The 17111-nt window shown below is 45.7% G+C and overlaps 1 protein-coding gene across 1 annotated transcript in view; it reads right to left on the bottom strand.

Moving 5' to 3' along the window:
* Positions 1 to 5896, bottom strand: part of GPM6B (glycoprotein M6B) — a 155354-nt gene extending 149458 nt beyond the window's left edge. Inside the window, exon 1 of the mRNA XM_060003095.1 lies at positions 5713 to 5896. Within this exon, the coding sequence (XP_059859078.1) occupies positions 5713 to 5716 (4 nt within the window). The 5' untranslated portion in view covers positions 5717 to 5896. The remainder of the gene's footprint in view (positions 1 to 5712) is intronic.
* Between the last annotated feature and the right edge of the window lie 11215 nt (positions 5897 to 17111).

The following is a 17111-nucleotide window of genomic DNA, read 5'->3' as shown; positions in this document are numbered from 1 at the left end:
GTGGTGCGCGGGCTTCTCATTGCAGTGGCTTCTCGTTGCGGAGCGCACGCTCTAGGCACACAGGCTTCAGCAGTTGTGGCGCACGGGCTTAGCTGCTCCGCGGCATGTGGGATCTTCCCAGACCAGGGATTGAACCCGTGTCCCCTGCATTGGCAGGCAGATTCTTAACCACTGCACCACCAGGGAAGTCCCCAATTTACTTCTAAAGTGACTTCAAGCTCTGAAATTCTGTTACTCTGTGCAAATCTGTGCTCAACGTATTAATGTTATTAAAGAATAATTAATGTCATTTGCCCTATTTAATTTAGTCTAGTTTATCAGTTTGCCATACATAATTTTATATACTTTGAAATCTGTACATTTATAATGTAGACAAACCTTAATAAAATGCATTTTATATGATAAAACCCTTATCCCTTCAACAAATATTTGTGGAGTAGCTACAATACGTCAATTATTTGAATGAACACTGGGATAAAACAACGGGTAAAGCAATCTTTGTTCTTGACAAATTTGACTTTTGAACAGAAAAGCCATATTATAAACACTAACAAGCTAGCTAATAGTAACCAGAAAAATCATGTTAAAGTTATTAAATGGGTGACATTGGCTGAAGATACAGTAAGAGCTCTCTTACCAATGTTCACCTAATGGACCCACCCAATTACCCCATACTCTCTATTCTTTTTGTAAACCATAATGACCATCGCCCACAGAACTTGGTTTCCAGGCTATTCTCCAAGACATCTATGTACTACTTCATCCACCAGCTGAACTGTGTACCTCAGAAGAGTCTATTTACTCTCAAATCTGTTTACGCCAGTTGTACTTGTTACTAGAATTATGAAATTTAATTAGGTGTTACACAAACTAATAAAATGAGTGCCAAAAGAAAGAGTTTTTACTTCTCTGAAAACCAAGTTGAATGGCTTTGAAATGCCTTAAAAGATGAGTCACTTGGAAAAACAGTCGCTAGAATAAGTATGGGCAATTTTAAAGGTTTAAGGGGAGTGGGGTTGGTGACCTAAAAGGATGCTGCAGAGATTGGCTCTCACTCTAAAAGCATCGAACTGGAAATCAAAAGCCATTGAATTCTGGCTGTGATTTATACACAACGAAGACTTTGAGGGCTCACACTCAAAGACCTTGACTTTCCAACAAAATTCCGGTGAATTAATGTTTAAAATTAAATGAAATGTGTAAGACACATATATGGTACTTTTAATGATTCACCACTTTGGCATTTTCAATAAACCATCTAACTGGTTGACCTCGGATGCAGCAGGTAAGGATGTCCTCTAAGAACCCCTTAGAGGGGTCAAGTGGTTTGGGCAAGTGTTTTGCTGGAGCAAAAAAATAATTTCCAAGTAATTAGTTACTTCCTGTTTGTCACAAACAGTACTCTGTGCTATTGGACTAGAGGTTTATTCAAAATTTCAGTCCACATCCCAAGACTTGAAGGGCGCTCTCTCCTGGATCCGAAGGTGGGCTGTTACTAGGTCTTAACACTCCGAGGGAGGGAGGCTAGCCCATTCTGGGACTACTTCCTGCCCAGCTATTCCTTAAGGTACCATTCCTTCGTCTCCAGCTGCATCTGAATTCCTGAGCAAACTTCCAGAAGCAAATGTTGTATGTGTGGGTCCTCAGTGTACGTGCTTCCTTCTGACTCTGGCCTCTGAAGATGGCCTGGGCCCTGTGTGCAGAATCAAGAAAGGCTCTCCAGTGGCATGGGCTTACACATACTACCAAAATAGACAGCTAGTGGGAAGCAGCCGCATAGCACAGGGAGATCAGCTCGGTGCTCTGTGACCACCTAGAGGGGTGGGATAGGGACGCTGGGAGGGAGACGCAAGAGGGAGGAGATATGCGGATATATGAATATGTATAGCTGATTCACTTCGTTATAAAGCAGAAACTAACACACCATTGTAAAGCAACTGTACTCCAATAAAGATGTTAAAAATATATATAAAAAATTAAAAAAAAGAACGGCTCTCTGGAGCGGTCAGCTCTAAGAAGAGGGCAGGAAAAGTCAAAGCTGGAGGCCCTAAAGAGGGTGAACACTTCCTCCACCAGTCTCCTTGGAGGAGGGCCAGCTGTCCTATTGGCGGGCACGTCAAGATGCCAGCATTCAACGCAACTACCAGTGATGCCTGTGATGCTGGCTTCATGAAAACAAAGTGTTTAAATAATTAGGGAGCTGTTTTCTCATGTTTTTCAAGCCTAACATGACCCTCTCATTTCTTTTTTCTAAATTACATCCTTTTAGATCTGTAAGGGCCCAAAGAAATGATTTCATCAAACCCTTTTATTGTGCAGTAAACCGAGCTTAAGAAGACAAAATGATTTACCCAAAATCACATGGTAAGTTCGTGGAATTGCTGGGCCAGGCACCCGGGCCTCGGACTTGGTCTGCTTTCCCTCTATTTCCTGGCCCTGGGGACCGCCAGCACCAGCGCCACCCAAGCGCTTGCTAGACCCCACCCAGGCCCAGAGTACCAGACACTGCTTTCTGCAGAAGATCACCAGATGACTTGTATGCACGTTACAGTTAAAGAACTGCTCTCAACCAGTTTTTTCTAATGCTATTTAGTGAAATGATTGACTGTGTTTAAATTCATAATCCTCATAAAAACTTCCCTATCACAACCACGGATCAAAACAACTATTTAGCTGTTTTGCTGTATCTGATCATTTCACATATAATTTTCATTTAAAATTACAGGCAACTAAGGAAACAAACTCGGCACTTCTCTCTGGATACACGATCCATATCAAAGCTGGGTGGATAGTCTACAAATGCCTCTTAAGAGGTTACTGCAGGGAATCCAATTAGTTGGTATGTCTCCAGGCCGATGAAGAAGTAACGGACTCAAAATTCTATTAGGCAACCTGAGTTCCCATCAGAGTAACAGTGACAGAGACAGAGAGACAGAGACAGAGACAGAGAGAGAGAGAGACAGACAGACAGAGACAGAGAGAGCGAGCAAGCGCGCGCGAGTGCGAGCTCGGGGCAAGTGGGAGCACACACGTGCACAATGGGCAAATGTGGAACTCTTCAGCCAGTGAAATCATTAGCTTCAACTGATTCATTTAGGTGTTGTACAGCATACAAAAAGTACATCGACATCTTCCCATTGTGCAAAACAACCAACGGCACTGAATAGTCAAACACACTTCAAACATCAATTGGCTCATTGCATTTACATGAAATGTCCAGAATAGACAAGTGCATAGAGACGGAAAGTAGATTAGTGGTTGCTAGGGGTTGGGGGGTGGGGAGAACGGGGAGGGACTTCTAATGGGTACAGGGTTTCTTTTTGGGGTGATGACAATGATAGCTAGTGGCAGTGGTTGCACAACTCGAATATACTAAAAAATCACTGACTTTGCGCACTTAAATGTGTGAATTACATGGTATGTGAATTCTATCTCAACAAAGCCATAAAAAAAGTCAACTGGCTCAACAATTTTTGAAAAACATGTTTTCTTTTAAGATGCATTGAAAGATAAATCTGCATGCACCACCACTGCTCATTATTTTCTTTGTCAACTTAAAGATTTTGGATACCTTAAAATTTGAGTCCAAAGGGACTTTTATCAGTTATTTCCACAAACCTCACCCATTTTACCAGTAAATTAACTGATACCACATTAAGGAAGTGACTTGTATAAGAACCAAAGTCCCCGCCAGTGGACAAATGGTCAGAGTTTTCCCAGCGTTAAATCATTTCAATTACAACATTCATCAGGGTATGTTCGGTAATTAAATACATCTGGAAAAATAAAACCAGTTCACGGCCCTGTGGTGTATTTACTAAGAACCTACCAAAGGAAATCAGTATGTTTCCCTTCTGACGTGAGGGGACCTTTTGTGTTTTTTTTAATGTAAAAACTAAGAACTAAAGCCAAGGAGACTGCCAGAACCAGTGAGGTATGCACAAATTAACATAAATTGGTAATTGAAGTGTAGAAGCGATAATTGTCACAGACACAAGGTACTTCCTTGAGAACAGGCCTCTGGTTTGGGCATTTGCTTCATGAGTACCGCATGGAACTTCCACACCTACTTAAAAATAAAGCCCGCCCCAATGAAGACCAGGGTATTGAGAAAGCCGTTCCCAAGAAGGTCCCCAAGTGGTACTTCGACGCTCAATTTCTAACCCGAACGAATCCGAATGCCTAGCTTTAATAAACAAAAAACAGCAACAAAAAAAACCCCAGAGTTAACTTATTTCAGGAAAATTAGTTAATGCTTTCCTCAAGCCTGTACTTCTGTGTAACTTCAACATGTCTGTGCCAAGCACTGCCCAGTTACAGGCTGTGACCACTCAGTGCGGGCATTAAGTAGGAACCAGAGATACAGGTCATGCAATTCTGCCCTTTCTAGAAGGATCTTAACCTATCTCATACCTAACTTTTTGGTAAGAAATTGTCCTGTTGGATTTGGGGGGCCTTATTTCCTTTCTGATTTTGATCACCTAGTAAATTTTTAAAAACAAACCAAAAAAAAAAAGGTTTAACTCTAAAATTCTTTGAGCTTTCTTTTAAATGCGAAATAATGTGCCCTCCTTACTAACCCTCACCGAAATGTTAATCGATACAAAATTACCACCTACACAATCAATAGCACAGGGAATGTAGGAGGCGGGTAGGGGGCCGGGGGCTCCGCAAGGAATTCCCGAGCCCTCCCCAGGGGCCGCAATGGTTAAACGCACTGACTCCCTCATTAGGAATACTTCCGAGGGGCTCCTGAGTCTTGTAGCTTTTGTGGCGCTTGTGGCTGGAGTCTGTCTGCCACTAGAGAAGGATAACAGAGCAGGGAAAGAAAACCCTTTCCCAGGCACATTTCCAGGGGTGCAGCGGAAAAAGCTTGATTTCCAACGCACTCTTTACGAGTTTTCCGAGCGATACAGCGTCCCCATTTAACGACATGTTGCTGACAGCAGGATTTCGGGGGTATCAGGAGGTGACAGACAGAATCCTACAGCCGCCTGTTATCTGCCCCGGGCCAGGTGGGAGGTTTTCAACCCCCAGAGCTCGGCTTTTTCACCCTGAGTAGTCGATCCCCCAACTGCATCGAAACCCGCGGGGCACATCGTCTCCACCTGCTCCCAGGTCATTATTTTGATAGTTGAAACGGGAGACAAAGAGGCTCACCCTCAGTCCCATCCTGTCCCTCTCCCTCCCACCTTCCTGGTCTCAAGGGTCATGGTTCCCAAACGAGCTCTCGGAAGACCCCAGGGTTGGGGAACTGGGCGTTGGCTTCAGGTGGGTTTAAGGCGAACAGGACCCCGGCACGGTGGGACCGGATCGGACTCGGAGCTCGGACGACAGGAGGGCGTCCCGGGAAAAGGGCAAGAAGCTACTCTCTCCCACCCCCTGAAAATAAAACCGGAGCCGCAGCCCGGGACGCTCCGTCCGCGCCCTGGGCTCCCCCTCCCGGGGTTCCCTCTCTTCCTCTCCCGCGAGCCGCACGCCCTCGGGCGCAGCCGAGCGCCGCCGGGGTGGGGACGCCCCCGAGATAGGGCGGGGACGCGCACCTGGGCGTTCGGGACACCTGCGCCGCGCCCCTCCCACCTCCGCACCCCACCCTCCCACCCGGGCCGGGTCGCGGAGGTGCCCGCAGGAGGCCCCCACCTGAGCGGGGGCGGGGGCGCGAGGCCGTGGCCGTGTTAGTGGCGGTGGCGCGGGGCCAGCGCGTTGGCTTACCCATGGCTGGAGACGGGCGGGAGGCGCGGGCTGCGGGCGCTCGGGCTCCCCGGGGACGGGCAGAGCCGGTGGCACAAGTTTGCAGGTCCGGCGGGCACGTGCGCGGGCGGGCGGGCTGCGCTGGGCTGCCGGGCTGGCTGCTGGTCCTCGCTCCGGGCCGGGGTGGGAGCGCGGCGCAGCTCCGCCTGCACTGGGGGCCGGCCGCGCCGAGAGGGGCCCTGACGTCAGCGCCGGGGGCTTTGTGCGCCCGCAGCCGGGGCCCCAACCGGGCAGCGCGCGCGCCGAGGCGGCGGCGAAGCTTGCGGCTTCCTCTGGGACCCCCGAGCGAGGGCCAAGGGGCGCGGAAACCGGAAAAGCCAGCGGGGGGATGGGGAGAGAGGGGAGCGGGCTGCCAGGATCTCGGAGGCGCCGATCCGCGTCCCAGAAGAGAACTATTACAGCTGGAGGGGCCTTTGCCGTCCTAGTCATCACCCATTGTGCAGATAAAGAAACCGAGGCCGGAGGCACTGCTCCAAGGACTCCCTGTGTTTGAGCAGCCTTGACCCAACCCACAGTCCCGGAACCTTTTGTTCACGCGGGGGCTACTTAATTCGGTGGGTCTCCACCCTGGTTGTACATTAGAATCAGCTGGGGAGCTTTTGAAACCCGATTTCATCTGGGCCTCAGCGGGCGGGATCGAGGCATTCGTGCCCCAGAAGGTGCCCAGGTGATTCCAATGTGCGGCCAAGGTCGTCAACACTGACTTGTGGGTAACAAATGGCTTAGAAGGGCACAGACGGCACTCTCCCATCTGGGGTGGTGACAGATTTGGTGGTGTCCGTAATCCGCCTGCTTGATCCCTGGAAGCCCACCCCTGGCAGGCTCCGGGAGACTCTGCAGACCCGGCCAAGGCACCCCTTCTCCTGCGGCTGAGGCCTCCTGCTTGAGCCTGTAAGTGAATTAATGGTTTAACAGTGTCCAGGTCTTAAATTTCTTCTGTCTTCTTAGACAAGAATTTTCCTGTCTCCAAAGGTATTAGCAAAGCTGTGAGATCCCTGCAGTTTTACTCTGGTTAATGCTTTTCTGAGACATTTCTGAGCCTAACCTCCCCCCCCCCATAGTTTATGTTGTGCTTTTTCATTGTTCTGAAAATACATAGTGTTACTTGAACAGAGAGTTACATAAACAGTAACAGTAGATAGTACACTTAAGGGACATTTAAGCCAGAAGAAGGAGGCTTTAGGACTGAGAAAGGGTGCAGCAGGCAAACATTTCATCTAATGAAATTTATTGGATTAGGAAAGATTTTATCAAGGCAAAGCTCTAGAAATCCTAATAATATTTTGCAGTAAAGGACAGAGATTTGTGCTAGGCAGATCACTGGCTCATTTTCACAATCCCACGGGGAACACTCATTCCTAACCAATCTTCATGCAGTAATAAAACAGCAGGGAGCTCACAGGTTTAACTTTTTGTCCTCCTGTTACAGAAAAGTAATCCATTTGAAAGAGGCCTGAAAGCACCTGCATGCAGGAATCCAACTGCAGTTGACAATAACTGGGATCACCTGCAAGAGGGTGACGGCCACGAGGAGTTCATTTAAGTCCTGGTTTAGGGAACAGCGTTCGGTTTGGTTCGTTCCTACATCTTGGGAGGCTCCTAGGAGACAGTGAAAACAACAGAACGGGACTTGGGCGCACAATCTGAAATAGTCTTTTGGCAAGATATGACCTCCCTCAGCCACTCTGGAAGCAAGAACTCTAAGATTGTGTGCACTGAGATGAAAGTAAACCCTTTGGTCCACTTTCCGTCATTCCCTAGAAGTCTTGATTTTTTTTTTTTTAACCAAAGAAAAGAAATAACAGCTGTCCAAATACTGGAGCCAGTCACAATGGGATACTGTGATTGAAAACCAAGTTATAGCCATTGTGTACACACTGTCAAAGGAAAGCCACATTTTAATAGAAACTTTTACTCACTTTGGAAATGTCATGGACCGGTTTCAACAAGCAGTTGTCCCTAAAACCCTTAAGAAAAACAAAACAGCAGTTGGGAAATTAGCAAGGCTACTACTGACCTGGTGCAGAAGAGAGCTAATGTACATATTTGACTATCAGTCTAAGAAGTGCTATTTTAAAATAATAACCAATTTTTCTCATATAACTAAAACCTTTAAAAATTAAAGCAAGACTACGTTGCAAGTGGACGAGTAAATTGGTAGAGCCTTTCTGAAAAGATATTTGGCAGGATGTATCAACAGACTTAAAAATATTCATAGCCTCTGGCCTAATAATCTGCTTCTGGGACTCTCTCCTGAGTAAATAATGACTGTTTCAGTCAAAATTAACGTAAAAAGATGTTTAGCACAGAGCAAGATGTAATAGCAGATCAAACAATAAAAACAAGAAAGGAAGCAACAACTGTTCGATAGAAGGTACGCCGTTGCATAAATTATCATTGATCTAGCTCCCTGGTTCTCAGCTGTGGATGACTTTGCCCCCCTGGAGATACTTAGCAATGTCTGGAGACAGTTTTAGTTGTTACACCTGGGGAGGGGGTGCTACTGGCATGTGGTCAGTGTTGGTCACGGATGCCGCTAAACACCCTACCATGCTCAGGACAGCCCTCGCCACAACAAAGAACGATCCAGCCCCAAATGTCAGAAAACAGTGACATATACCCACTACTGTATATAAAATAAATAAATAATAAGGACCTACTGCATAGCACAGGGAACTCTACTCAATACTCTGTAATGTCCTATATGGGAAAAGAATCTAAAAAAGAGTGGATAGGGGCTTCCCTGGTGCTCCAGTGGTTAAGACACCATGCTCCCAATGCAGGGGGCCCAGTTTCCATCCCTGGTCAGGGAACTAGATCCCGCATGCCGCAACTAAAGAACTAAGACCTGGTGCAGCCAAATAAATAAATAATAAAATAAACTAGAGTGGATATATGTATAACTGATTCACTTTGCTGTACAGCAGAAGCTAACACAACATTGTAAATCAGCTCTACTCCAATAAAAAAATTTAAAAAAAAATAGTGCTGAGGTTGAGAAACCCTGCTGTTTCTATAGGATCAGATATCATGCAGCCATGTTTGCAAAGAATTATGTGGGAAAGTGCTCGAGATTGTTTTATTATTTTTAAAGCAGAGTAAAAAGCTGAATGTGCAATATAATCCTAGTCATATTCATATGTACATATATATATATATATGTACTGGAAAAGACTGAAAGAAAATACACTAGGGTAGAGATTACTACTTATTCACCAAACATCTATCATCTATCTGGCCACACAGCTGGACTACATTTCCCAGACTTCTTAGCAGTTAGGTGCTAAGTGATTGAGTTCTAGCCAGTGAAGTCAGAAGTGATGTCCACCACTTCCAGGCCTTAGCCACAGAATCTCCAGAGCATGTGCTTCTACATGCCTTCCCCTCCTCTCAGCTGAAACGTGACATTGACACCCAGGGTGCCTTCGAAAACCACAGGCGAAGATGGAATTGCCTCTGCCAGCCTGGGTGACTGAATGACTCTGTGCAGCAGAGGCTCACTCCTCCCCAATATACACTGACAGCCCAGAACTGACCTGGACACTTATGTGAACCAGAAATAAACTGCTGTGATGTTTGAACCATTATGTATTCAGGGGCCTATTTGTTATAGCAGTGGCCCTACCCTTACTAATATATCAATATATTAACATATACCAAAATACTGACAGGGTTTATCTCTGGGGTTAATGGAGTTTTTAGTTATATTTTAATACCCTTTTGTGTTTTCCCAGACTTCTACAAAGAGCAATATTACTTTTATAATCGGGGGGAAAAGTATATAGCTGTATCTTACTCCACAGTAGAGACAGTCTCCTATTAATTTTAGACTATCAATGAAATCGTATTTCCAACTGATTTTATTCAATTTGAGCTCTTACTGACCCTCAATGCCTCGTCTAGGAGTACAACTAATTACAAACTGTAAGGACACATTTTGTCTGCCCTAATCTTCTGGGGGGCATTTAATCACATGTGTGCACATCACTGCTTCCTGTTTCATAATTACTCATGAGGCTTGTCTCTCCAGCAAAAGTCTCCTTAATGGGCAGAATCTTCCTTGACGTTTGATTCTTAAAATCTCCTCTCAGCTTCTTGCTTCTCTAGTTACTTTCTCAGCACATCAGGCATAATTTCTAGCCTTTCTAGCCTTTTCTCCTGTCACTCAGAAAGACAGCTGCTTTCTCAAACTAATAGGAAGTCCATGAATTGGTTTTCAACTTTTATAGTCACCTTATGACAAAGCAAAAAAAAAAAGACTGAGTTCTGTTTGCAGAACTAAATGAAAATGTTAGCAAACCTTGACAATGTTTGACTATGCCAATGAAAGCATAGATGACACAAAGGGGGGCATGGGAGAATATGAATGAAAAAGCAGCACTATTGATATCCTCAGCTGCTCAAGCGGGGATCAGAGGATACAGTCAAACTTCGATGGAGAAAGAAATAGAGATTTGTGAGGAGGGATGATGTAACTGACGTAGATCCTCGTCATTCACGTCAAGGAGTCAGTAGGTATTGTCTAAAGTTGATAAGTCAAGAAAGAGAGAATTCAGCCCATTATCAAGATCAGAGCCATTGGTTCCCAACCCCATCAGATCTGATGTCATTTATAAACGAACATTTGTAATGCCCCTTTGGCACTCCACAAATGAAATCCAAATGAAAGAAAAGATCAATACAACACCTCGATTATAATATAAAGAAGAACTGAAAGTAATTTAAAATGAATAGTGTTTTCTCGATGTGTAAACATTCAACCGGAAGACGGAATGAAGTCATCCGATGAGCAACTGAGTTGTAGAATCCCCATGAGTGGGACAGCTAAGACGCCAGCCCTACAGAGATGTATAGTATTGGTCATTCACATACCAAGGGTGGTCTTGCCATCAGTGTCGTGACATTCCAAAATGGCGAACAACTTGGTAAGGTTTCAAGCGAAACAAAGTGCAGTCTTCCCTCAATTGACACGGCAATTGCAGTCCTGAAAAAAAAAATCTACATTTCTTAAAACCACCCCAAAGTATCTTGTGTTTATACGTCAGATGGACTTATTTCTTAGGTGCTGATAACTAGAAGCAGATTTTTCAGCTATATAAATGTCCAGAGGACACTAAAAAATTGATGAAGAAATGGGGACACGTCCTCATTGTACAAGGCTCTCCTGTGCCTTGCACGCCCGTCAGCCCATCCTGAACCCAGTAAATACCAGTAGCGCCCCCTCCCCATCACAGTGACAACCCCAAATGCCCACACCAGTATCCAAACTGTCTCACCTCCCTGCATCTAGATTGCGGAAGCACCTCCAGAGGAACTCAAACAAGAAAGAGTTAAGAGAGATTGCTTCTTGGAGCGAGGCCATCAGTTTGGAGAGGAGGGCCGTGAGGCTGTTTTTCATCAAGCCCTACCATTCTGTTTAATTGTTATCACAGGTATGTTACGTATTATTTATAGATAGATATAAATATAGATATATAATTAAGTAAAGCACCTATATCCATTGGATGTTTAGTTCTATGATTTCTGGGCTCCTGAGACCTTATTTCCAGACATACCCATGTGTAAAATGGGTATATTCATGGTCCCTACCTCATATAGTTGTTGTAGGGATTAAAGGAGGCTCAATAAATGGTAGGTATTGATGCAGACGTTGTTGCTGGTGAAGTTAGCATTGTTATCTCTGCCTTTTACCCTGGGGAGGCTGATGGGTCCCTGAGGTAGCCAGAAAGCAGCTTTAAGGCGAGGGCATTCCGAGATCCTGCAGTGCCAAAAGGCATTGGAAGTATTGGTCCAAATTTTTTCCTTATTTTCTCTTAGGCAGGCAGGGGAACCCTCAGTTGGCTCCACATCTGTGCTAGAGGGTGGAGGGACGTTACTGATTTCCATTCTTCTATTACGCTGTGTTTTATTTGGATGTTTATTTACTAATTGGTGAGGGATGGGGGTCAGGTGGCCTTGAGTAGTAAGCAAATGTAGCCCAATGTAGCAAGAAGCAACAGGAAATTAACAAAAATTAACTTTCCTATGTAGTTGGACAGTTCATCATTTCATGAGGGAAAAAATGAGCTTAAATGCACATCTTTTAAGACTCCAAATACCCCCAAAGACTAAAGATCACTCAGAACCTTGAGTGTGACTCTAGATGGTTTTCTGACTGCCCTACGTGTGATCAGCCATCCTGAGAGCAGGCAGGTTGAATGGAAGAAGGGCAGACAAGAAGTACAGTGAAAAGCATAGCACTCTAAAGGCAGGGACCCTCAGCACCCAGCCTGGGGGCAGCAGGGGCGGGGCTGGGGGACCTTTTGCAGCCCGCGAGGAAGACCCACAAGGAAAAGCTGCCCAGATCTTGGAGACAAAGCTGAGATAAAGATAAAAGCACTCCCAAGATGTTCAACTTTGCCTTCCCCGCCTACATTTTACCACACTCAACTTTGGGATGGAAGAGATGTGATTTTTGCCTGCCTGATTTTTTTTTTTTTCCGGTATGCGGGCCTCTCACTGCTGTGGCCTCTCCCGTTGCGGAGCACAGGCTCCAGACGCGCAGGCTCAGCGGCCAGGGCTCACGGGCCCATCCGCTCTGCGGCATGTGGGATCTTCCCGGACTGGGGCACGAACCCGCGTCCCCTGCATCAGCAGGCGGACTCTCAACCACTGCGCCACCAGGGGAGCCCTGCCTGCCTGATTTTTAAGGGGCTAATCACCCCCAGGGTGGGAGAAAACAGAGCCTGTGTGACTCTTCCAGTGGGTCTTCTGGTCACCTGCAGGTGACAGACAGAGGGGTCCCAGCTCTCTGTGCCCCTGGTCCTCTCCCGAGGTCCTCTTCCTCAGCACCCAGGGCAAGGCCCCGAGATTCCCTCTCACACTTTCCTGGTTATCTATGGCGTCCTGACCTTTCCTCAGTTTTCCTTTGATGAAGAAACGGGGTCTTAGAGATATTAGGTCACGTGTCCCAGGTCGCACACTGAGTACACGGCAAATCCGTCCCCTCCACGTCGTTACCATCCATAGAAAATGTTCCTGGATTGTCAGATTGCTGGTCTGGGCTACGAGGAACAAGTGCAAGACCTCAGTAGGGCTCCATTCTGGGGCCTTCTTTCAGAATCAGTCTCCAGTTCAGCTGTGGCTTAGAGAATGGGGGAAACGGCTACACCCTGCCGTGTGTCTTATGGAGTCGCAGCTGAACGTGATGAAGATGCAGGTAGAACAGAAAATAGCAGCATCCCAGGGGGCCCTGGATTTCCAAGCTGGCTGAAAACAGATCCTGCCTTTAATACACAGTTCACTCCCTTCTGTCCTTTTATGAGGCAGAGCGAAAGGCAGGTGGTTTTCCTTTGGCTTGTACTGAGCAGTTCGATCCATAAACCTGGGTTATGTCCACCTCTGTCTTTCACAGGACACTCTGCTTTCGGACTGTGGCTGAGCTCCCCACACATATGAATCAAGATCAGAGTTCACAGGGTGGCATCAGCGAACACCAAAGAATATAGCTAATCTGATAGCATGTCCTTGCTTTTGCAGACGAAATTTAAAATGCAACAATGTACCCAGCTCAAAATTGTTTAACTAGCCTATCATTTTCATTAGCTGACAATGATTTCTCTGAACCATCCCACACTTCCCACTTGCCTGGTAACAACATTTTGGGTAGCCTCTTGGAAAACATAATGTTGCTTTAGGTTAGAATTTTCCTCTCTCTCCTCCCGACTGATTCTTGTAAATGTGTCATAGAATCTCTGAGTTAAAGGGAATTTTATAAGTCCGTCAGTCTAGTCATCCACATTCAGGAATCCCTTGTGCCCTGTCTGCGGCTGTCAGCCCTTCAGGTATATTTCAATACTTCTCAGGACAGGAAGCTCACTACTATTATTTCTCAACAAATGTGACTGTTAAAATGTTTTCCACTCCAAGTTACTGTGTGCCTCTCAACCTCCATCGCCTATCCGTGAGAGAGGCTCCTTTCATTCCAAGTTGGGTCCCGCTCCTTTCACTGTTCTGCATCAGAAAAGTTTGAAAAATCTCTCGCCATCCTGGTTGTCCTATGGGTGACATTCTCTAGTTTTGCAAAGTTCCTCTTCAAGTAGTGGGCTCTGAGTAAGATGTACATCTCCAGCTGCTTAGGTTGGAACTGTTTCTTCTCGAGTTGAAAACATTCTAAGTAACAGGCATTTTGTTTGTTGAGGTAAAGTACACACAACATCAAATTAACCATTTTAAAGTGGAGAGTTCACTGGTATTTAGTACATTACCAACGTGGTGCAAATATCACTATCTAGCTCCAAAACATTTTCTCCAGCCCAAAGGGAAACTCTGCGCTCATTATGCAGTCACTCCCCATCCCCCTAGGTAACCACTCATCTACTTTCTGTCTCTAGGGATTTGTCTATTCTGAACATTTCATTATAAATGGAATCATACAGTAGGTGGCCTTTGTACCTTGGCTTCTTTCTCTTAGCATGAGGTTGTAGCACATTCCAGTATTTCATTCCTTTTTTAAATAGCTGATTAATGTTCTATTGTATGAATAGAATATCCACTGTAGAGATAGAATATCCAAAAATATCCCTTGTCTGGATAGACCACAATTTGTTTATCCATTCATCCATCCGTCATTTGAGTTGCTTCCACCTTTTGGCTATTGAGAATAATCTTGCTATAAACACTGGTGTACAAGTATCTGCTCTAGTCCTTGCTTTAAATTCTTTTGGGTGTATATACCAAGTAGAATTGCTGGGTCATGTGGGAATTCCATGTTTAACTTTCTGAGGAACCACAATAGTGTCTCCCATAGCAGCCGTACCATTTGACATTCCCGACACCAGTGTCTGAGGGTTCCAATTTCTCTGCATCCTTGCCAATACTTATTTTCCATTAAAACTTTTTAAAATTTAATTGAATTTTTAAAAAATTATAACTGTCCTACTGGGAATGAAGTGGTATTCTAAGAAATCTAGTTTATAAGACTTCCTTGACATGGCCACTGAGGCCCTGTCTAGGCCCACCCTAATCTCCCACGGCATGCCCCCATTCTCCCTCTCCAGCCTCACTGCTCTCACAGGCCCTCCCTCCCAATGCAGGGCCTTTGCACATGCTGTTTCCGCAGCCTCTTTGCCTGGCTACAGCCACTCACCATTTGGCTCAAAAGCTGAGCATCACCTCCTCAAGGAAGCCCTCTCTGATCTCCCCAATCGGTCAAATGCCCCAAATGACAGTCTCATGGCACCATCCACCTCCCCTTCCTAGGACCTACTACAGTTGCAATTTACTCTGGATTATATGAATATATTTTTCTCCTCTGTTGGGCCATGACTACAGCGGGAGTAAATTAAATGTGCTGATTAATGAATGAAAAACTTTTTGAGGAACCTTGGGAGACTTTGAACTTACGGCTAACTAAAGTCTGAAAGTCTTGAACATAAAGTTTTAAAACTCATGTCCCATCTCCTCCTTCCCAGGACACTATTCCAACAATGTCTCTCCTGCATCATCAATATCTCCCTTTGACCCAGATCATTCCCGCTGGTTCACACACATGTTCTAGCCACTGCCTTATTTTTTTGCTCCCCTTCTTAGCAAGACCTCTTGGGAGAGCCGTCCATACTTGCCTGTACTTCCTCACTTCTCACTGTCTGAAGCCTGCTCTGATAAGCCTTGTGTCCCCATCATCCTGCTGAAACTGTTCTTGTCAAGGACACACATCATTGCCACTCTTCCAGTGGATGCCTCCATTCTCCTGGAAACATGTTCTTATCTCAGCTTCCATGAAGCCACACGTTTCTGGTTTTCTTTCTCCTTCACTGCATGCAACTTCTCAGTCTCCTTTGTTAGTACTGAAAATTATCTTGTCATGATTATGTTTATTTCTTATTTTCAGTTTTACCCTGTAGATTGGATACTCCAGGTGGCCAGGAACTGTGTTTATCTTGACCACCGCTTAACCTCCATGCATAGAACGTATCAGATGCTCAAATTTTTATTAAATGAGTGAATATCTTCTCCATTTGAACTTATATAATTTTGATCCTGAGGATCTTTAAAATTCTTCTTTGTATAAAAAATATTATGACATCCTATATGTATCGTTCTGAGTTTTGATTCTTCTACCTAATATATTAGCTACCCCAACTAGTTTTGGTGAACACTCTCTCTCAATTTCCTCCATCTTGGGGATAAAAATACTGATTCTGGCACTCTTTCTTCCTTCAGGTTGACCTCGACTCATTGATCAGTATTCTCTGAGCATGACTGTTTTCAGCCAGCAGGGTAATCCTTGATTGTGTTGACACCCAGCACACGTTTCTCTATGTTGTCCACAAGGAAATAACAAGTTCTGTTGTGGAAAAAGGCCATTATGAGTTTTGCACACACAAAGTTCTAGGTTGAGTCAGTTGGGGCAGACATCTGTTAATAAGGTGATTTCCAAAATGCAATGTGAACAAGGCCCATTTAAATCCCAGAAAGAGGACTTCCCTGGTGGCACAGTGGTTAAGAATCCACCTGCCAATGCAGTGGACACGGGCTCGAGCCCTGGTCTGGGAAGATCCCACATGCCGTGGAGCAACTAAGCCCGTGTGCCACAACTACTGAGCCTGTGCTCTAGAGCCCACGAGCCACAACTACTGAGCTCACGTGCCACAACTACTGAGCCCACGCACCTAGAGCCCGTGCTCTGCAACAAGTGAAGCCACCGCAATGGGAAGCCCGTGCACTGCAACCAAGAGTAGGCCCTCTCGCCGCAACTAGAGAAAGCCCGCGTGCAGCAACAAAGACTCAACGCAGCCAAAAAAATAAATAAATAAATTTATTTTTAAAAAATCCCAGAAGGAGAAGTAGCAATTATGCAGACCCTGCATATTTCAATGACCACAAACTGCCTCAGGGGGAAGGAACCAGTTCTCGTGCCATACTGACATCAAGGTCAAGGGTACCCACAGTGCAACTGTTTCTGCTCCTCTCATGAGCCCAAACAGTATGTTTTCAGGGCTCTCCTTCTCTCCTCTCCTGGGAATGGCTAGCCCTCTGCTTCAGCTTTTCCTGAAATCCAAAGACGGTGTGGAACATGTCCCTATTCGCCCATCTAGAAGCTTTATCCAGGAAAGCAATGAAGTTGGAAGTGGCGGGGAAAGCGGGGGGGGGGGGGGCAGTAACTACCATTCCGTAATACATGCTGGTTCTCTATGACCATTTCTTTTTTCTTTTTTTTTTTTTTTTTTGCGGTACGCGGGCCTCTCACTGCTGTGGTCTCTCTCGTTGCGGAGCACAGGCTCCGGACGCGCAGGCTCAGCGGCCATGGCTCACGGGCCCAGCCGCTCCGCGGCATGTGGGATCCTCCCGGACCGGGGCACGAACCCGTGTCCCCTGCC

The sequence above is a fragment of the Delphinus delphis genome, chromosome X, assembly GCF_949987515.2.
Source record: "Delphinus delphis chromosome X, mDelDel1.2, whole genome shotgun sequence".
Classification (NCBI taxonomy): Eukaryota; Metazoa; Chordata; class Mammalia; order Artiodactyla; family Delphinidae; genus Delphinus; species Delphinus delphis.
Note: the sequence above shows the minus strand (reverse complement) of the source record. Positions and strands in the feature narration are given on the sequence as shown.